This window comes from Trachypithecus francoisi, unplaced genomic scaffold (assembly GCF_009764315.1).
Source record: "Trachypithecus francoisi isolate TF-2019V2 unplaced genomic scaffold, Tfra_2.0 Lachesis_group14, whole genome shotgun sequence".
Lineage (NCBI taxonomy): Eukaryota > Metazoa > Chordata > Mammalia > Primates > Cercopithecidae > Trachypithecus > Trachypithecus francoisi.
Window position 1 is genome coordinate 23,412,393 of NW_022681459.1, and position 14,918 is coordinate 23,427,310.

Below are 14,918 nucleotides of genomic sequence, written 5' to 3' on the forward strand. Positions count from 1 at the left end.
TCTGCACCCAGGCTAGAGTGCAGTGGCGTGATCTCGGCTCACTGCAACCTCTGCCTCCTGGGTTCAAGCAGTTCTCCTGCCTCAGCCTCCTGAGTAGCTGGGATCACAGGACCTGGCTAATTTTTGTATTTTTAGTAGAGATGAGGTTTCACCATGTTGGCCAGACTGGTCTCAAACTCCCAACCTCAAGTGATCTGCCCACCTCAGCCTCCCAAAGTGCTGGGATTACAGGTGTAAGCCACTGCGCCCAGCCAGTTTGTTTTCTTAGGGTCTTGTTCTTTTAGGTACTGGCTTCCCTCCTGGACATGGTTTATCGAAGTGACGAGAAGGAGAAAGCTGTGCCGTTAATCTCCCGTCTGCTTTACTATGTTTTTCCATACTTACGCAACCACAGGTAACGTCATCGTCACCATTTCTTCCCACTCATACGCAGAAAAATATGTCTTGAGAAATGAATCAAGTGGTTTTCCTTGCACAGTCCTTGACCTTGACCCTCCTCTCTTCCCACTCCCACTCAGTGCCTACAATGCTCCCAGCTTCCGGGCTGGCGCTCAGCTGCTGAGCTCCCTGAGTGGCTATGCCTACACAAAACGAGCCTGGCGGAAGGAGGTCCTGGAGCTGTTTCTCGACCCTGCTTTCTTTCAGATGGATACTTCTTGTGTTCAGTAAGAGATGCTGTCCTGATAACAATGTGCTCTGGATCATCAGGTGGAAACAGTGTTTTGGTTTACATAATTCTCATTCCTGAAATAGAAGCAGAGCCATAGCGTCAACCCAGATAACAGGACGTCCCTGTCACAGGCTCGCATGTTGACCATGTGTTCATGGGAAAGGGATTAAGTCTTTTAAAGTACAAAGAGGAATTTCACTTAATTCAGAGAGCATGTTATTTCTTGGCTGGGCACGGTGACTCACACCTACAATCCCAGCATTTTGGGAGGCTAAGGTGGGTGGATCACCTGAGCCCAGGAGTTCCAGACCAGCCTGGCCAACATGGCAAAACCCTGTCTCTACTAAAAAATTCAAAAATTAGCCAGGCATGGCAGCGCACGCCTGTAGTCCCAGCTACTCGGGAGGCTGAGGTATGAGAATTGCTTGAACCTGGGAGGTGAAGTTTGCAGTGAGTCAAGATCCCACCACTGCACTCCAGCCTGGGCAACAAGCGTAAAACTCCATCTCAAATAAATAAACAGCGTAACCTGGGGTTCCAGTGATATTTGTTCTGTCTAATACTGCTTTGTCTTGTAATCGGCCAGTGTTAAGATGGTAGAGCCCACTGGGTGACCCTGGGGGTGTCTTTACCCCACTTCTCGGCTGATACTCCACAAGTTCTTACTGAGATCTTGCAGCAGCCAGGCAGATGAGACTCAGATGCAAGATGTGCTCCTGGGCCTTTTCCTGAGATCAAGAAAATCACTCAGGGCTGGGCATGGTGGCTCATACCTGTAATCCAACATTTGGGGAGGCGTAGGCAGGAGGATTGCTTGAGCCCAGGACTTGGAGACCAGCCTGGGCAACAAAGTGAAACCCCATCTCTGCAAAAAAAAAAAAAAAAAATGAAAAAAATTAGCCAGGCACGCTGCTACATGGAAGCTACATGGAAGCCTGAGGCAGGAGGATCACTTGAGCCCAGGAGATTGAGGCTGCAGTAGGCTGTGATTGTGCCACTGCACTCCATCCTGGGCAACAGCGCAAGACCCTGGGCCCTGTCTGAAAATAACCCGAAAGAAAGCAAGCTACTCCTTTATTAATGACAGGAAGGCTCAGCGATAGAGGGTAGAGATTGGGAACCTTTTTGTATGGCATGAAAGCATGGCCACCCCCAGAGGGCTGCTGGTGGCCCTATGACCTCCCTCCCTGTGATCTTGTTGCTCTGCTGGGGTAGCCCATTTGGAAAGAAGAGCTAAGGGTGGTATTTGTCTTCACTGCCCCACTCTTTTCATCAACACAACTGTGTGAATATCATCCTGTATGAACATATTTGAGAATAACCCTTGAAAAAGCCAGAGTGCCTTGTCAATTTGTTTCTTTGTGGTAAACTGGACAAAGTCATTATTCATTCCCTATGTTAGGGTTATAAATGAAAAGCTTTAGCGTAGCTTTCTTTTATATGTAAACTATATTTCTATCACTAACTTCTTTTCAGAAAGCAGTTTGTTTGTTTGTTTGTTTTTGAGATGGAGTTTCGCTTTTGTTGCCCAGGCTAGAGTGCAATGGCACAATCTCGGCTTACCGCAACCTCCGCCTCCCAGGCTCAAGCGATTCTCCTGCCTCAGCCTCCCAAATAGCTGGGATTACAGGCATGCGCCACCATGCCCTGCTACTTTTGTATTTTTAGTAGAGATGGGGTTTCTCCATGTTGCTCAGGCTGGTCTCGAACTCCCAGCCTCAGGAGACCACCCACCTCGGCCTCCCAAAGTGCTGGGATTATAGGCGTGAGCCACTGCACCTGGCACAGAAAGCAGTTTTTGATATATCTTAAGAGGGTATGTTATTTTCTTAATGTTTTGAATCAAAGTATCATCCACTGCAAATTTAATTGATTTTGCTTTCTTTAATATCCAGTTGGAAGTCCATTATTGACCATCTTTTGACTCACGAGAAAACAATGTTTAAGGATTTAATGAGTAAGTTCTGTGTTGCTTTTGCATAACTCACACTTGATAGGATCAGTGCCAATAGAACCAGCGTTTATCATGTCTTTCCGAACCCTACTCACCTTTTATGGTGCTGTCTAAGCCACAAACACTGTAATGTGATGTTCATAATATGGCAGAACTAAATAAATGAGTCTTTTCCAGTTGCAATCTATTGACAAGAACGCCGTGACAACCTTTTTCATAGTTTTATAGTGGAGAAATACTGCTGAAAGCATCTAGCTTCACATCTTGACATTTGTGCTGAAAGTAATTTCCATAATTTACTAGGAGGACTTTTCTACACCTCAGATCCCTTCTCATGCACTATCATTAAGTATCATTAAAGAAATAAGTATTGGCTGGGCACAGTGGCTCACGCCTGTAATCCCAGCACTTTGAGTGGCTGAGGTGAGCAGATCATTTCAGCCCAGGGGTTCAAGATCAGCCTGGACAACATAGTGAAAGCCCATCTCTACAAAAAACCGGGCACAGTGGCACATTCCTGTAGTCCCATCTACTTGGGAGACTGAGGCAGGAGGATCACTTCAACCCAGGAGGTCAAGGCTGCAATGAGCTGATCCCACCACTGCACTCCAGCCTGGGCAACAGAATGAGATCCTGTCTCAAATAAGAAATAAAAAGAGAAATAAGTATTTTTTAAAATATACATGGGAACAATAATCTCATGTCCTTACTTAATAAAGATCATTATTTTTCAGCAGGGAATACAGAATTACACTAGTATAAATTTCCTGTCACTTATCTCCAATTGTGGTTTTCTCACTAAGTAAAACATATTTGCTGTATTTATTCTAGACATGCAGAGCAGTTCTTTGAAACTATTCTCAAGTTTTGAACAGAAAGCCATGCTGTTAAGGCGCCAAGCTTTTGCTGTCTTCAGTGGAGAACTTGATCAATACCACCTTTACCTGCCACTGATACAAGGTAAGGCAGCTGTCTTGGTCTGTTTCATGCTGCTATAACAGAATACCTGAGACTGGGGAATTTATAAAAACAAATTCATTGCCTCACAGTTCTGGAGGCTGAGAAGTCCTATATTCAGGGCTGGCATCTGGCAAGGGCCTTCTTGCTGCAACATCCCATGGCAGAAGGTGGAAAGACAAAAGAGCAAGACGGGGCTGAACCTGCCCTTTTATTACAGTACCAATCCCATCCATGATGTGGCCTAATCACCTCTTAAAGGCCGCACTTCCCAGTAATACTACATTTACAATAAAATTTCAGCATGCATTTTGGACAGGACAAACATTCAAACCACAGCAACAGCTGACCTGCCCTCACCCCGCCACATACAGATAGACCCATGAGGGGCTGAGATGATTAAGTACTAGAGGGGTCTACTGCGTGCTTTGGCATGATTACCACGTGTTAAAACAAGTATTCTGCAGAGTTATAGAACTTCAGAAGTATATTGGTAAATCTGAAACTTTATTTTAAAATCAATTATAGGCCAGGTACAGTGGTTCATGCCTGTAATCCCAGCACTTTGGGAGGCTCAGGTGGGTGGATGACTTGAAGTCAGGAGTTCGAGACCAGCCTGACCAACATGGTGAAACCCCATCTCTACTAAAAATACAAAATTAGCCAGGCGTGGTGGCACACACCTGTAATTGCAGCTACTTGGGAGGCTGAGGCAGGAGAATCACTTGAACCCAGGAGACCAAGGTTGCAGTGAGCCAAGATTGTACCACTGCACTCCAGCCTGGGCAACAAGAGCAAAACTCTGTCTCTAAATACTTAATAAAATCAATTACAGTGTTATTAATTTTTATTAGTTTTTAAAAGTCTGACTACAGTATAGGAATAATAATTCCTCAGCACTATCTCTTGCTAGAGTCCTCCTGCAGTCAAGATACTTGGTGTTTATAGTATTCCCTTAATCAGCACCTTCAGTTGAGGCCAGGGAAGGGGCAAGATTTTGGAGAAGGATCTAATTTTTCCTTAACAATTTTTTTTCTTCATCCCCACTATATTCTTTGACTGATTCGAAAATAATTTATTGCTGGCTGGGCACAGTGGCTCACACCTGTAATCCCAGCACTTTCAGAGGCCAAGGCGGGTGGATCACTTGAGGTCAGGAATTTGACATCAGCCTGCCCAATGTGGTGAAACCCTGTCTCTACTAAAAATACAAAAATTAGCCTGGTGTGGTGACTCACGCCTGTAATCCCAGCTACTGGGGAGGCTGAAGCAGGAGAATCACTTGAACCCGATAGGCAGAGGTTGCGCTGAGCCGAGATCATGCCACTGCACTCCAGCCTGGGCGAGAGAGAGAGAATCCATCACACAAAAATAATAATAATAATAATAAATTGTTATTATTATTGCCGACATCATCGTATCGTACGTGATTGTCAGGGCTTCTTTGTTTTGTTTTGTTTTTTTCCTTCTCATAAAATGTTCAGGTGGCAAAGTTGACACTCTGTATTGTTTTTGTTTTCGTTTTGAGCCAGGGTCTCCCTCTGTCACCCAGGCTGGAGTGCAGTGGCGCAATCTCGCCTCATTGCAACCTCTGCCTCCCAGGTTCAAGTGATTCGCCTGCCTCAGCCTCCCAGGTTCAATTGATTCTCTTGCCTCAGCCTCCCAGGTAGTTGAGATCACAGACACCCACCACCATGCCCGGCTAATTTTTGTGGTTTTTTTTAGTAGAGACGAGGTTTTCCCATGTTGGCCAGGCTGGTCTCAAACTCCTGATCTCAGGTGATCCGCCCGCCTTGGCCTCCCAAAGTGCTGGGATTACAGGCATGAGCCACCGCGCCCAGCCCTGCTCCTTCTTTCTACCCCATCTCACACTCCTCTCAAACTTGGGAGGAGGCCCAGATAGCTAAGGAAATAGCATTAGGTGTATAGAAGCTAGAACCAAAAAAATAAAAAGGTAGACAATAGTCATGCTCAAACAGGGGTGTGGCGAATTTGACCATGGTAGAGTTTAAACACCCAGTAGTTCTGAGAAATTATTTCTCTGAGAGGGAGCAAGCAAGGGCAATATAATAGAATATACATATATATTGCACCATATATATATAACATGCATATATAACATGTTTTACATAATATAATGTTATATAATTATATGACATTATAACATGTAATTATATTTGTATTATATTGACATGATTGTAATAACTAATAACTAATTCCATAAATAGTAATATTAAATATTATACTATATAACATATACTTACTTATATTGTATATTCATATATATAATGTCAGCAGAATGCTGACTTAAAACAGAGGTAGGTTTTGAGCTCTTGGGAAAGAGAAATTTTTTTTTGGGGGGATGGGGGAACAGAGTCTAACTCCGGTGCCCAGGCTGGAGTGCAGTGGCACAATCTTGTCTCACTGCAACTTCCGCTTCCTAGGTTCTAGTGATTCTCCTGCCTCAGCCTCCCAGTAGCTGGGATGACAGGCACCCGCCGCCATGCCCAGCTTATTTTTGTATTTTTAGTAGAGACGGTGCTTCACCATGATGGCCAGGCTGGTCTCGAACTCCTGACCTCAAGTGATCCACCTGCCTCAACCTCCCAAAGTGCTGGGATTACAGGCGTGAGCCACCGTGCCTGGCTGGGAAAGAAGAATTTCTAAATAAATACGCTTCATTTTGGATAGCTCAAGTGCTGTATTTCTAAAAATACTACATGTTTAAAAAAAAATAAGCCTTTTGCCCCATTTTCATTTTTGATGAACTGACAGTTTACAGAGCACTTTCCTACATGGTGTTGTCCCCAGGACGTCCGTTGGTAGGCCCAGCCCCGCTGAGTCCTGGGTTGATGGCACTCAGAGTGTCCTCTGGCAGAGCTGGAGGACACTGAACTTGCCTAGAGATGCCCTGTGGAGGGATAATGCCCACATCTGCCTCAGAGAGGTAGATGCATCCAGAAGCTCCCAAGATGTGTCCCATAGTAAATAGTCTGGGCCCAATTAAAAGAGGCAGGAGGCTGGGCACAGTGGCCTGTAATCCCAGCACCTTGGGAGGCCGAGGTGGGCCTCGGCCCACTTTGAGGTCAGGAGTTCAAGACCAGCCTGGCCAACATGGTGAAACCCCACCTCTACTAAAAATACAAGAAATTAGCCAAGCATGGTGGCAGGTGTCTGTAATCCCAGCTACTCAGGAGGCTGAGGCAGGAGAATTGCTTGTACCCAGGAGGTGGAGGGTGCAATGAACCGAGATCACGCCACTGCACTCCAGCCTGGGTGACAGAGTGAGGGAGACTCCATCTCAAAAAAAAAAAAAAGAGAGAGAGAAGCAGGAGTGGAGAATTTCTAACGCTTCTCTCCTGGAATACTGTTTGGGGTCCTTTTCCCCGGACACTGTCGCACCATCAAGTAAGTAGCAGAGGAGGAGATGGTGCACGGGTGGGAGCTGAGCAGCTCTGTACATCTCGGCTCCGAGTGACAGCAGTCTCATGTCTTCGGCGGCTGGGAAGGTGTAGGTGAAAGGGTACGAAGGTGCAATTGTATAGGATCAGTAAGTCTAGAGAAGGCATGTACAGCATGAGGACTGTCATTAATAACACTGCATGTGTACTGGGAATTTGCCAAGAGAATAGATTTTAGGTGCTCTTACCACAAAAAAGAAAGGTCAAAGCCAGGCACGGTGGCTCATGCCTGTAATCCCAGCACTTTGGGAAGCCAAGGAGGTCAGGAGTTCGAGACCAGCGTGGCCAACATGGTGAAACCCCATCTCTACTGAAAATACCAAAAATTAGCTGGATGTGGTGGCAGGCGCCTATAATCCCAGCTACTCGGGAGGCTGAGGCATGAGAATCGTTTGAACCCAGGAGGCAGAGGCTGCAGTGAACTGAGATCGCACCACTGTACTCCAGCATGAGTGACAAAGGAAGATTCCATCTCAAAAAAAAACAAAAAAAAAAGAAAAAAGAAGGAAAAAAAAAACTGACCGAGCATAGCAGCTCACACCTGTAATCCCAGCACTTTGGGAGTCTGAGGCAGGTGGATCATCTGAAGTCAGGAGTTCAAGACCAGCCTGGCCAACATGGTGAAACCCTGTCTCTACTAAAAATACAAAAAATTAGCCGGGCATAGTGGCAGACACCTGTAATCCCAACTACTCTGGATGCTGAGGCAGGATAATTGCTTAAACCCGGGAGGCGGAGGTTGCAGTGAGCGGAGACTGCTCCGCTGCCCTGTAGTCTGGGCAACACAGTGAGACTCCATCTCAAAAAAAAAAAAAAGTGTATTACTAATATACTAATGTTCTAATGTACTACAACTGATCGTAGCTAGCATGCCTACCATTTAGCTGTTTGCTGTAGCAATTTGTTACATTCCTAGGAAACCTTAAGCTATGAGAGAAAAAAAAAGTCTCATTCTACAAACAACGATTTCAGGGGAGAAGCAGGGAAGTGTTAGGGGCTAGAGTGTTATTTGAAACACTTTTCCCTCCATAGGAATTAAAGTTTTTGTCATGGCCATCAAGGTTAAACCTTACTGAGTAAATCTATTATATTTACTTGCTCCACTTTCCACCTACCACCCCCAAAATACGGTGTTGTCTGCCAGCCAGTCCATATGATTGTGTAAATCCATCCCTCACCATGGGCTGCTTGGTTTCTGCGTCTCCTCATTCCTATTCTTAAAAGAACATTTAAGTGGCCGTTGGTCATCCAGTGGATTTCTGGTGACAGATGTTCATGTCTTTCTACTCAGCTGTGGCAGGGGAGCAGTCCACAGGAATCATTTCCTTTGAGGTTTGGCAAGAGCCATGAACTGCTGTATTTCACAAAGGAGAGGGCTGCGGTAGACTAGTTGCACAAAAGCATCACCAACATTCTTTTTTTTTTGAAATGGAGTCTCACTCTGTCACCCCGGCTGGAGTGCAGTGGTGTGATCTCGGCTCACTGCAACCTCGACCTCCCAGGTTAAAGCGATTCTCCTGCCTCACCCTCCCAAGTAGCTGGGACTACAGGTACCCACCACCATGCCCGACTAATTTTTGTATTTTTAGTAGAGACGGGGTTTCACCATATTGGCCAGGCTGGTCTCGATCTCCTTACCTTGTTATCTGCCTGCTTCGGCCTCCCAAAGTGCTGGGATTACAGGCGCGAGCCACTGAGCCTGGCCTGTAACACTCATTCCTTACACTGAGTTGTTACCAGAATGTCAGAACAGTCACAATTTTATTTTTCTTTGATAAGAAGCCTCAAACTGCATATTTGTGTGACATCTTTAAAATCTTCTTTCCTTAGAACGCCTGACAGACAATCTCAGAGTTGGACAGACATCCATAGTTGCTGCTCAGATGTTTCTTTTTTTCAGAGTTTTGCTGCTAAGAATATCTCCTCAACATTTGACTTCATTGTGGCCAATAATGGTCTCTGAATTGGTGAGTACAAGTATTGTAAGTTTGAAATCAGCAAGGTTGGAGCTTTTTAAAATGCTTTCTCAGTAACATATAACATACTATTTCATATATATCCCATTTTATCTAAAAGTTATTTTTAATCGGGTTGGTAGCACATGGTTAGCTCTTGGTTAAATAGAGAATATTTTACCCTATGATCATATTTGATCTCTCACCCTGTCAGTAATTCCAACTAACTTGTACCATTGGATAATATTTACTAGTTTTTTTATATACTATAAATTTGGGCCGGGCGTGGTAGCTTATGCCTATAATCCCAGCACTTTGGGAGGCCAAAGTGGATGGATCACTTGAGCCCAGGAGTTCGAGACGAACCTGGGCAACATGATGAAACTCCTTGTCTACAAAAAAATACAAAAATTAGTTGGACGTGGTGGGAAGTGACATCTGCAGAAGGTTGAGGCTGCAGTGAGCCATGATTGTACCATTGTGCTCCAGACTGGGTGACAGAGTAAGACCCCATCTTATTCATTCATAAATTAATCGATTTTTAAAAACAAATAAGTAAAAAAAAAATTGGGGTAGGTTTAGTCTCTCTCAGATACTAACTTGAATACTTTTTTTTTCAGATTCAGACATTCACACAGCTTGAAGAAGATCTGAAATTCGAAGATGAGTCATTGAGGTAAGCAGTACAAGATCTGTGCACAGGAGGAAAAGATGGTCACGATTAAAGGCCATCACTTTAGATGTAGGGTTATCTAATGTTAAATGCTGTTTTCTTGAAGCACTTGTGAAAGGACCAGCTATTCCAAACATTTCTTTAAAGGAAAATTATTCTGAGGGACATGTCATAGGTGAACGGACTATAACAGCTCTGAAGGAATTTATAACAAGCGTTTCTTTGCAAATTTACAGAAGCAACAACAAAGTAAACAGAACGAAAGGTTCCGTCTCGGATGCAAATGGACCCTCAGTGGGGGAGATACCCCAGAGTGAACTCATCTTGTATTTATCAGCTTGCAAATTCTTGGACACAGCGCTTTCTTTTCCACCTGACAAGATGCCATTATTTCAAATGTAAGTCAGATAGGATCATGTGTCCTTTTTTGAAGCAGGAGATTTTGTTTTTTTCCTTTTAAGCACTTTCACTTGCTTTTCATATACAGTTTATGGGAAACCACCATCTGGGTTTCTAGTGACAGCTGAGCCAGCTCGGAATACCGAGTTTCAGATTACTTGCAACATCTGTGGCTCTGCGAATGGGGCTCACAGGAACGTTTGAGTGTGTTTCTATGGGTGTGTGTGTGTGTGTGTGTGTGTGTGTGTGGTTTTTGCTACCGAATGCTTATAAAACAGGGCTTACCCACTGGTAGTCCTCACCGCCTTTGTGTAGACCTTTTTGTCTGTTCAGTTAGATAAGAATGCGTTTATTTGGAGCCTGCCATCTCCGATTCACTTTGCCCCTTAGGCTTATGTTTCCTGCAGGCTTAGCACAGCTGCTCATTTGTTTAATTTCATGATCAGCCCCAGAGGCTATTTCCCTCTGTCCTACCCCCACAAAGAGAGTAAGCATATAGAAATGTTTGTGGTTAAAGAGTGGGTTCTCTTAAATGCACATTGCTAAGTGAAAGAAGCCAGTCTGAAAAGGCTACACACTGTATGATTCCAACCATGTGACAATCTGGAAAAGGCAAAACTACGGAGGCAGTAAAAAGAATCAGTGGTCGCCAGGGGTTGGGGATAGGGAGGCAGGGATGGATGGGTGAAGCACAGAGGATTTTTAGGGCAGTGAAATTATTGCATACGGAGCTATAATGGTAGATCCATGTCATTGTCCATTTCTCCAAACCCATACAATGTACACCACCAAGAGTGAACCCTGATGTAAACTCTGGACTTGGGGGGATAATGGTGAGACAGTAGAGGTTCTTCAGTTTTAACAAATGTACCGCTGTGGTGCAGGATGTCAATAATATGGCAGGCTTGCTTGTATGTGTGTAGGGATGGGATATACGGGAACTGTACTTTCTGCTCCATTTTGCTGTGAACCTAAAGCTGTTCCACAAAAGAAAGTCTTTTAGTTTTTAAAAAGCAGGTTCGGGCCGGATGTGGTGTCTCACACCTGTAATACTAGCACTTTAGGAGGCTGAGGCGGGTGGATCACCTGAGGTTGGGAGTTTGAGACCAGCCTGACCAATATGGCGAAACCCTGTCTCTACTAGAAACACAAAAATTAGGCCCGGTACGGTGGCTCATGCCTGTAATCCCAGTACTTTGGGAGGCTAAGGTGGGTAGATCACCCGAGGTCGGGAGTTTGAGACCAGCCCGACCAATATGGAGAAACCTCGTCTCTACTAAAAATACAAAATTAGCCAGGCGTGGGGTCGTATGCCTGTAATCCCAGCTACTCGGGAGACTGAGGCAGGAGAATTGCTTGAAACCGAAGGCGGAGGTTGCGGTGAACCAAGATGGTACCACTGCACTCCAGTTTGGGAGAAAGAGCGAAACTCCGTCTCAAAAAACAAACAAACAAAAGTGGAGGCTGGGCGCAGTGGCTCACGCCTGTAATCCCAGCACTTTAGGAGGCTGAGGCAGAGAACTGCTTGAACCCGGGAGGCAGAGGTTGCAGTGAGCCAAGATTGCACCACTGCACTCCAACCTGGGCAACAGAGCGAGACTCTGTCTCAAAAAAAAAAAAAAAAAAAACTGGGTTCTGATATATGCGAATGTGCATAGCAGCGTTATTTATAATAGGCAAAAAGTGGAGACAACCCAAACGGCCATCAGCTGATGAACAGATAGATAACGTGACATATCCATTCTGTGGAATACGGTTCAAAAGTGGAAAGAATTGAAGAACTGAGACACGCTGGAACCTGGATGAACCTGGAAAATATGATGCTAAGTGAAAGCCGAAACAAGGGAACACATAGTGTATGATTCTGCTCATATGGAATGTCCACGATGAGACAGAGTGTGGATTAGTGGGTGCCTAGGTCACAAGGGCATAGGGGGTTGGGGTGGTGATGGCTGAGTGGGGCAGGATTTTTTTTTGGGGTAATGAAATACTCTAAAATTGATTGTGATAATAGACGTGCAACTCTGTGAATATAATAAAAGGCATTGAGTTGTCCATATTAGATAGATACAGTATGTGAGTGATATCTTAATAAAACTAATTTTAATGACATTGAAGGGCTCTTACCAGCAGTCCTGACCTTCCGTTTGTTCCCCGCAGTTATAGGTGGGCATTTATTCCAGAAGTGGACACAGAGGACCCTGCCTTCCTGTCGGATATAGAGGAGAATCACCAAGAATGCAAACCCCACACTGTCAAGATTCTAGAACTTCTAAAACTAAAGTTTGGGGTAAGTGCTTTTCTTTTCTCTTTTCTTTTCTTTTTCTTTTTTTTTTTTTTTTTTGAGGCAGAGTTTCACTCGGCCACCCAGGTTGGAGTGCAATGGTGTGGTCTTGGCTTACTGCAACCTCCACCTCCCAGGTTCAAGTGATTCTCCTGCTTCAGCTTCCTGAGTAGCTGGGATTACAGGAATGTGCCACCACACCTGGCTAATTTCGTTTTTGTTTTGTTTTGTTTTGTTTTGTTTTGAGATAGAATCTCACTCTGTTGCCCAGGCTGGAGTGCAGTGGCGCAATCTCAGGTCACTGCAACCTCAGCCTCCTGGTTTCAAGCGATTCTCCTGTCAGCCTCTGGAATAGCTGGAACTACAGGCACATGCCACCATGTCTGGCTAATTTTTGTTTTTTTGTTTTGGGGTTTTTTTTTTTTTTTTTTGAGACGAAGTCTCACTCTGTTGCCCAGACTGGAGTGCAGTGGGGGGATCTCAGTTCACCGCAACCTCCACCTCCCAGGTTCTAGCAATTCTCGCACCTCAGCTTCCCGAGTAGTTGGAACTACAGGCACGCGCCCCCACACTTGGGGCTAATTTTTGTATTTTTTTTTTTTTTTTTTTTTTTGGAGAAGGAGTCTCGCTCTGCCGCCCAGGCTGGAGTGCAGTGGCCGGGTCTCAGCTCACTGCAAGCTCCGCCTCCTGGGTTTACGCCATTCTCCTGCCTCAGCCTCCCAAGCAGCTGGGACTACAGGCGCCCGCCATGTCGCCCGGCTAGTTTTTTTTGTATTTTTTAGTAGAGACGGGGTTTCACCATGTTAGCCAGGATGGTCTCGATCTCCTGACCTCGTGATCCGCCCGTCTCGGCCTCCCAAAGTGCTGGGATTACAGGCTTGAGCCACCGCGCCCGGCCAAATTTTTGTATTTTTAGTAGAGACAGGTTTTCACCATATTGGTCAGGCTGGTCTCGAACTCCTGACCTCAGGTGATCCTCCTGCCTTAGCCTCCTGAAGTGCTGGGATTACAGGTGACAGCCACTGTGCCCAGCCTGCTTTTCTTTTTAAAAATTATATTCATGAGGCTGGTAATCCCAGCACTTTGGGAGGCCGAGGCAGGCAGGTCACTGAAGGTCAGGAGTTCGAGACCAACCTGGCGAACATGGTGAAACTCCATCTTTACAAAAATACAAAAATTAGCTGAGCATGGTGACGGGTACCTGTAATCCCAGCTACTCAGGAAGCTGAAGCAGGAGAATTGCTTGAACCCTGGAGGCAGAGGTTGCAGTGAGCCGAGATCACGCAGCTGCACTCCAGCCTGGGCGACAGAGCAAGACTCTGTCTCAAAAAAAAAAGGACCTTATTTCTTAGGTTTTGCCACATGCATGTGCTTCCCGGCCATCTCAAGCCCTCAGTAAAAGTGTATCATTGCTCTGGGTTTGTTTCTTCTGCAGGAAATCAGTAGCTCTGATGAGATCACCATGAAGACTGAGTTCCCGCTTCTGCGCCAACATTCTGTTTCCAGCATCAGGCAGTTGATGCCATTCTTCATGACTCTAAACTGTGCATTTAAAACCCAAAGACAGCTGCCTGCTGATACCCCAGGAGCTCCATTCTTGGACTTTCCTGTCACAGATAGCTCAAGGGTCTTAAAGCAACTGGAAGAATGCATCGAATATGATTTTCTGGAACATCCAGAATGTTAACCATGTGAGAGAGAATATGTTTAATCCACGTATTGGTACTTTACTGAAAACCAGGTTATATTCTAAAGAAAGAAGGCAGGATAGTGCTTTTAAACAAGCCTATTTCCATTTTGAAAGTAGATTTCAGGCTAGGTGCGGTGGCTTACACCTGTAATCTCAGCACTTTGAGAGGCCAAGGCAGGCAGATCACATGAGGTCAGGAGTTCGAGACCAGCCTGACCAACATGGTGAGACCCTGTCTCTACTAAAAATACAAAAATTAGTCGGGTGTGGTGGCGGTGCCTGTAATCCCAGCTGCTTGGGAGGCTAAGGCACAAGAATTGCTTGATCCCAGGAGGTGGAGGCTGCAGTGAGCTGAGATCGCACCACTGCAGCACTCCAGCTGGGTGACAGAATGAGACCATCTCAAAAAAAAAAAAAAAAGAAAGAAAGTAGATTTCAGCCAATTTGCTATTCAGCATCAGGACACACCTCCCTTAATGCCTTGTAATATATTTGAATCTGATTCTGCGTTTCTTCCTCAATTTATGTAATGAAAATAAAATTAATATATCATATAACAGTAGCACAAAATTCGTAATGTGAAGTATGAAGATAATGAAGAAGTTGTTTTCTTTGTTGAAGCAGTTATATGGGTCTTAGTATATTTCTCTAAAATTTAAACTTATTAAAAGAATGTTATTTTTAACCTTTCACACAAATGTCCTTTGAAGTGCTTATTTTGGTACTCCATTTTAAAACTAAAATACATTGTTTTCCGAGGACAATAATTGCCCCTTACCCATTCAGCAGAGGTAAGGTAACCTCAACGTATTCAAAGATAACCTCAATGAATTCAACCCTCACACATTAAAAATTACATGTTTCCTGGGCACGGT

The 14,918-nt window shown here is 44.8% G+C and overlaps 1 protein-coding gene across 3 annotated transcripts in view; it reads left to right on the top strand.

The window, feature by feature from the left end:
- The window catches only part of DOP1B (DOP1 leucine zipper like protein B), a 124,318-nt gene extending 109,583 nt beyond the window's left edge, over positions 1-14,735 (top strand). For 2 of the 3 annotated variants that reach the window (XM_033232424.1, XM_033232425.1), the window contains 9 exons: positions 285-394; positions 519-665; positions 2,566-2,627; positions 3,456-3,584; positions 8,873-9,009; positions 9,618-9,673; positions 9,907-10,068; positions 12,230-12,359; positions 13,789-14,735. In XM_033232424.1, coding sequence (XP_033088315.1) covers positions 285-394; positions 519-665; positions 2,566-2,627; positions 3,456-3,584; positions 8,873-9,009; positions 9,618-9,673; positions 9,907-10,068; positions 12,230-12,359; positions 13,789-14,040 — 1,185 coding nt within the window. In that variant the 3' untranslated portion in view covers positions 14,041-14,735. Of the gene's footprint in view, positions 1-284; positions 395-518; positions 666-2,565; positions 2,628-3,455; positions 3,585-8,872; positions 9,010-9,617; positions 9,674-9,906; positions 10,069-12,229; positions 12,360-13,788 lie in introns of those variants that run through there. The other variant, XR_004442160.1, reaches the window with a different exon arrangement.
- Positions 14,736-14,918: the final 183 nt, after the last annotated feature.